This window comes from Lolium perenne, chromosome 7, assembly GCF_019359855.2.
Source record: "Lolium perenne isolate Kyuss_39 chromosome 7, Kyuss_2.0, whole genome shotgun sequence".
Classification (NCBI taxonomy): Eukaryota; Viridiplantae; Streptophyta; class Magnoliopsida; order Poales; family Poaceae; genus Lolium; species Lolium perenne.
In genome coordinates, this window is record NC_067250.2 from 102,003,838 (window position 1) to 102,010,294 (window position 6,457).

Here is a 6,457-nt window from a genome sequence, read left to right on the forward strand (position 1 = left end):
AAAACTTCTCCCAAATCTGAAACAGCTGATGGAAGTGTTCAACTTGTTTCATACATAGTTTAACAACACTAATTCTGCCTTCTAAATGGAAATATAAGGGACTTCAGCATGAAGAATATCAGTAGCTGCGAAAAAGACTGACAATCTGCTTTGTATTGGTTAAAAAAATTGGAAAAATGAGAATTTTTTGTTGCCTCTGTCACTAAGCGGTTAATGACGACGGTGAATTCCTGGGTAGAAGCCCTGCACCTTCCATCCTTGGTGCTAAGTGCTCCTGCCGGTGGGCTAGCTCCTTGCTTCATGCAACCTGTCCGGTCTCCGGTGAAAGCAGGTGCTACACTTTTGAAAGCACGTCACGTTGCACTTTTGAAAGAACGCCTGTGTGGGATGCTCTGCCGCTACACGTCTTAGCGGAAGCGCTCGCGCTACATGGGGCTTTGCAAAGGCCGACTTCTTTTACTAGTGGCACTGGTACAGACGAAGATTTAGTGTACATGAGCACTAGTACTTTCTGTTTTTAAAATATTTAAAAACTGTATTTTTATATTTTATAATATTATAAAAATATTCCATGAATACATACATGTCACGTTGGATTTTTCGGTAAAATTATGTTGTATTTTTAGCTACAGAAAAAAAAACAAATTTGTGGCTGTACAGAAACATTTTTTTTGTTAGAAATTTGTCTTTTTTATATAGTTCATAATACAACAAAATTTTCCCGAAATTTTTACGGTACATTCAGAAGATTTCTATGTATGTGCAGATTTAAGCTCAATTTTTTTAAAATCTTAAAAATATGTTTTTAAAAAACCAGATTGGTGCTTACGTGCCAAAGTCACTTTTCGCACTGAGAAAATTGTATGTCCGCACACAAAGTCTCGCAAAAAAATAATATTTTATGTGACTTGCGTAAAAAATTGTTGCTCCAAATGGCTTACGAGATTTTCATTTGTCTTCTTACACAGCACATAAAAAATGTCCTTTTCCCCACAATTTTTTTATGTGAACGTAGCATGTCTAGATGTACATCTACAAAAAATTTCAGAACATTTTATCATTTTGAAAGACATTTAGAATGTATTTTCCATAACATATGCATTTGGACCTATAAGCCGAGGTATTTTCAAGAAATCGAGAGACAAGGATTTCATTGTCATCTTTTTGGCACGATGCAGATGGTCAGAGTGCTCTTGCTCCTGGCTATTTTCCCGTTCCAGATTTCTGGCGCGAAGCAGAGCCATTTGGAGAGTAGGTAACTACTTGTTCATGTCGATCTGAAATGAACACTGATTCAATCTTTCGGATACAGTTATGAAATGCTTCAGCAGCTCAAAGAAGGTTGGTCTGTGACGAATCTGATCCAGGCAGCATTCATAACAAACCATTACTGTTACTCGGTTTTATCCTCTTTGAAGTTGCTTCTGAAATTTCAAGATAAAAGATGGCAATTACATCACATTACTCAGACAGATTTACAACAGTGCAACAATTTCTCATGGCGCTGTGTTCTTTGTATGCGCCAGTGTAACCCACCAGCGACCAGCTAGGAACTGATTCATGGGGAACATCATCGACTCTCACGCATCATCGAGCCATCCCAGACATCCTCGCCAAGCCACTCGACTTTCTCTACGGCAAGACCTGCAGATACCAGCCACATATCTCCATCCATCTCTATGTCACACCTCCGTCATTCAGTTTCATTCTTCTTTTTTTGCTGGCTCGTAGCTTCACGCTCTTCCTCCTCTACCTAGGTAAGGTACACACATTTCTACACATGTCCTGCTCCAGCGACTCACTTCTACAGCATACATTACACACGATATATCCAGCAAATTTCTCCAGAGGCGACCCTGAAAACACATCATTTCGTCAAGTCCAAATACACCATAAGGCAGCCGATGAAATCATGTTTTCTTCTTTCGAAAAGGGGAAAGCCCCGGCCTCCACATCGATTGATGAAATCATGTTGATATGAGTATACGACCAATTTCTTTGGAGCAATGCAAAGTCTAGCAATAGACCCGTAATCAGAACCCATACCAATTCCCACAACATCAGAAATCGCCACCAAATCAAAGATACCACAACACATGAGCAGAGCAAGTGATCTGCGGTGCGAGCTCTCGGGTGACTAGCGCGGTCGCTCCAGCCGATCACCGCTGCTCCCGACCCCGCCGGGCCGCACCGTGGCACCGTCACAGCCTCCTCTAGCCGTCTTCCACCTCCACCTTCCCTCCCGCCGCCGCCGGGAACGTTACTGGGCAAAGCCCTGGTGGCGCGGCGGCGGATCTTCTCCGCAGTCGACGAATTGGCACGGCGGCCTTTTCTACAGCAGTGCCGCGGGGCGGCAGCGGCCAGGGCGGCCCAATGGTTTTCGGCAGGTGGCGTAGGCAGGTGGTCATAGTGATCTGTGATATTCTACCTTGTGGACAACTGAAGATAAACGGAGAAGACACATACATAACGACATTGAAGAGAGCTTCTACAGAGTTCAAGCGGCAGTGAGTCAACAGATGATGCCCCTAGCCGTAGACACATGGTGGGGAGTATGGAAAATCATTGTCGAGGAAGAAATGAGATGGGAGTAGGAGGGTTTATCTGGAGTGGTCTCTGAGGCCAAGGAATCATCATGTTACGGTCAGCATCAGCCAGCAGTACAATGTCATTGGTAGGAAAGATCTGAGGGGAACCACTGGCATGAGAGAGTAGTTCAACGTTGTAGCATAAAGGTGACTTGCACCTCACGTTCGAGCACAGGGGCAGTGGTGGTAGGAGAGCAGATCATGCATAGGAGTGGGAACAATCTTATAGAACTTAAAAGTCAGAAGCCCAAGTTCAGTTCTTTTGTGGAAGATGGAAGACTACGATGGAAGTATCAGGGGTAAAAAATACACAATTTTTTCCTTTTTTTTCTTCTAAAGATAAAAAGTAGTCTAACAGTATCAACAATGAGTGACAATTAACCATCAACACCCACTAACAAAATGTTCCTTGTTTTTTAGGTAAAACAAATGCATCTGAAATATTTAAGTAACAAAATACAAACACTATATAGCGGTGAATATACGCAAGGATGTAATACCTAACACTGCCATGGATGCTGATCTCGCTACGCAATCCTGATTCCTCATAATGACCAGGGATACACTCCATAATCATGAAGAGCGTAATTTGCGTGTCCGTGAAGCCCACACTCCAAAGACGAGGAACCAGGATACAAACAGGATTGCCCAACATCGCATTGATCCGAACTGGATCCGTGGGAACACCTGCAGATACAAAGGATGATGGAAATTACACCATTGGTGTTCACAGAAACAGTGCCAGCGGCAGGATGTGTCGTTGGTTTCCGAGTAAGTGCTCACAGTATAAGTTCAGAACATGCCAGGAAAATAACATGTATACTGGGTATCATAGTTTACTTACAAATCTCAGCGAGATTATTATAGTCAATGAACATAGACCTCCGAGAAGCATATGAAGACAAATTGCAGCAGCTTTCTGGACAGATTTTCAAGAAGAGAGGAAAAGAGTCACATACTTCTGATCAATAGTTGGTCCACAAGAATATTGTTTTACAGTAAATGCAGATAACACTATACAAATACAGAGAAATGACAAAAAATGAAATTACAATTTACAAACATGATGAGATTACAACCTGAGAACATAGTCACAGCTGCATCTAAGTTTTCTGCTTCAGACTAGCATAGCTTATATCTACAAACAGTTGAGTGCCCTACTCACACAACTTTCAAATAAAGACGAGACACGCTAACTTCTGACATATCACTAGCCGTTACTGTACTGACTTATCTTGAGAGAGACGGAAAACATATGTTGGTGAATTACAGCTATGGACACTGGTAATTTTAAGGTGCTCACACCACTAAGAGGATAAAATTGATGGAAAGTACGAGGTTAAGGCGACTGCTATAAGACCCTAAAAAAAGCATTAGTTCATCTTAGAATGGATGTGCAGCTGAATGTGAATCCCAAATTATTGTGTGTAATTTTGTTGAACTCAAATATAAGGTTTTTCTATCTGTACTTGTGAAATAAAATTAGAAGAAATTTGAATGATCCTGTCCACAAGAGTGGCCTCAAGTTATAACTTTCGAATGCCACAGCATATACAGAAATACGAATGAAGATTTTGAGGGATAGATACCTTGCCAACATGTGGAGCAACAAACCATGCAAGAACAACAAAACCAAGGGCAACAGCAACAAAAGCTCCAGTACCACCCAAACTCCGCCTCGCGTAAGCTGCCCTTGCGGCCACGACACTATGCTCCACAGAATTATTACTCGGGCTAACCGGTGGTTCTTCGTTGTACCTCTGGGAAAACACCACATGTGTACTGTGAGGATTGAACCACGACGAAATCTCACAAAGTCGCTGCCTTCGTATGGCCGCAAGGGCAATCGGATCAACAACTGCATCAGCTCTATAGTGCAAGTAAGACAGCTCCCCTGTTGACGTCCTCTCCTTCAAAGCTTCATAATCCTTCAAGGAGGCGAGGACCTTGTTGAAATCCTCAGGCCTCATATTCGCAGCGACGTTGCCGCATATCTCACACACGGTGGATCCATGGCTGACGAACCACTTGAGAGCGCAGGCGTAATGCGCGAGAGCGAGCTCGTTCTTGCAAGAGCACCCTAGAGTCACGACGTCGTCCTGCCGACGCAACGAGCCTGACTCCACGTCGGTGGCACACACGAATATCTCCCCCTCGGGGCTTACGAACTCGAGGAACGTAGGAGCATCCTTGCAGGTGGAGCTCCTGGCAGCGTCATTGCTCGAGTCCTTTTCATCGGTCCTCACGGCACATGAGGGGTTCGGAGAAGGTGGCATGATGCCTAGGAAACCCAAAGCGGACTCGCCTCTTAGATCGGGCTCCACGCAATGGCACACCCGGCAGAGAGGGAGGCCATAGTCTTTATCTGTGCTGCAGGTTGATACACGGGGGGTGCTCAGTTTCTGATCGTGAGTAGGTGGCTTGATGGCATCAGGCTTTCCTCCGCTGGCCGGTTGCACATCATGCTCCTCGAGGCCCATTTTGAGTCAACTGATGATCTATTGATCTTCAAAGGTATGTCCTTTGCACCTATAAAAAAGGAAACGGAAATTTTGAGTTCAGTAACTAAGTAATTGTGCTAGTACTAAAAAAAGGTGTTAGTTCAAGTTTGAAGCCACAAAGAGATGGAGTGCAAGTCGTCTAGTCAAAATTTCAGCATGCTAGCTACCAGGAGAAGTAGAAATACCTATGCCAGGCAAAGATCTTTGCAGATAAAGGGTGAAAGACAAGGTGAAGAACTTATAACCAGAACTCATTAAGATATAATCAGCCCAGCTAAGATATAACAGTAGTTGCAAGGGGATGCAGTATGTGACGTCATCTCGCCGGTGCGCATTTCAATCTTCTCACTTAACAAAGATGCAACTAGATGACTTGATCAGGAATAACTGACTAATCCGATGCCCCCAAAAAACAATTGGCTAATCCACCCAAATGATGAATAAATCAGTCCGGCTAAGATGAAAGCACGAAACTAGTACTCCAATAATGATGGGATGCATGCCAGTGCACCCACCTCACCGGCGTGTATTGCAACTAGAGGAGCACCCTCAGCCAGTTGAGTCAACAAGAACGCAATCGGCAAGCTTGGACATGTGTCGAAATAAAAGTGTAGTGGAATGACGGGATCTGCGGTTGGTAAGCAAGAAGGGGTGAATACTACACTAGCGGTCAAGAGTCAAGACAGGAAGACTGTAGACGGATAAATCTGGTGGAGGGGAAGGGCGGTGGTACCTGGCCTGGCCTGGGTGAGGAAACCGCTCAGAGAAGGCTCCCAAGAATGACGCCTGCGGCACGGGGGAGAGGAGGAGGAGAGGATCCGGTGAGATAACCAATAGGCAGAAGGGGAAGCAAGCAAGGGAGGAAAGATGGATCCTTTACCTTGACTAGGCAGGCTCGGACATGAGCAGCAAATCCTGGAGCAGCAGCAGGCTTGGATGGCGACGGACGGCGAAGTAGGCGGATCAAGGGCAAGAAGCGAAGCAAAGAATCTCGAGCCGGAGCCGAATCGCCGTATTCAGATTTTCTTTTTGTTCTTTCCCTTTTCCTCTTGTGACGTTGTTTACTTCGTGGTGACGAGAGGAAGAAGAAGTGGAGAGTAGCATCAGTCAGATCAGTCAGTCGCCGCTTGCTCGCTGTTCGGTGGGGCCACTAGGGTCTGGTGGGGCCCTTCCAGCTACTCCAGTACAATTCTTGTTCCTCGCATTCCCATTGCATGGCTGGTAGATTGCACCGGATGTACCACAAAGTCATAAGCACGTTTATATAAATCTAGAATGAACAGATTGTTTATATCTAGATTTTTTTTTTTTGAGAATCGACCGCTCTTTATTCATTGACATGTAAAGGAAACACCCGGCGTCCTATTC

General features: G+C 44.6%; 1 protein-coding gene across 2 annotated transcripts; it reads right to left on the reverse strand.

Annotated features, from left to right (window-relative positions):
- Positions 1-1,350: 1,350 nt before the first annotated feature.
- Positions 1,351-6,169, reverse strand: LOC127316448 (uncharacterized). Of its 2 annotated transcripts, XM_051346841.2 has the most exons (7): positions 5,970-6,169; positions 5,823-5,875; positions 5,605-5,717; positions 4,178-5,117; positions 3,433-3,507; positions 3,089-3,275; positions 1,351-1,856 (listed from the first exon to the last, which is right to left on the reverse strand). In XM_051346841.2, exons 4-6 carry the CDS (start codon positions 5,066-5,068, stop codon positions 3,162-3,164), a joined length of 1,080 nt encoding a protein of 359 aa, XP_051202801.1. In that variant the 5' UTR covers positions 5,069-5,117; positions 5,605-5,717; positions 5,823-5,875; positions 5,970-6,169; the 3' UTR covers positions 1,351-1,856; positions 3,089-3,161. The 2 variants fall into 2 exon arrangements, with proteins under 2 accessions (XP_051202801.1, XP_051202800.1); XM_051346840.2 differs by lacking the exon at positions 5,605-5,717.
- Between the last annotated feature and the right edge of the window lie 288 nt (positions 6,170-6,457).

Excerpts from the sequence above, each read along its gene's own strand:
- LOC127316448 (XM_051346840.2), bottom strand. The coding sequence starts at position 5,068 with ATGGGCCTCGAGGAGCATGATGTGCAACCGGCCAGCGGAGGAAAGCCT. Across the intron at positions 3,508-4,177 it reads TTGCTCCACATGTTGGCAAG|AAAGCTGCTGCAATTTGTCT; the intron begins GTATCTATCCCT and ends AAATCTGTCCAG. Across the intron at positions 3,276-3,432 it reads TAATAATCTCGCTGAGATTT|GTGTTCCCACGGATCCAGTT; the intron begins GTAAGTAAACTA and ends TTGTATCTGCAG.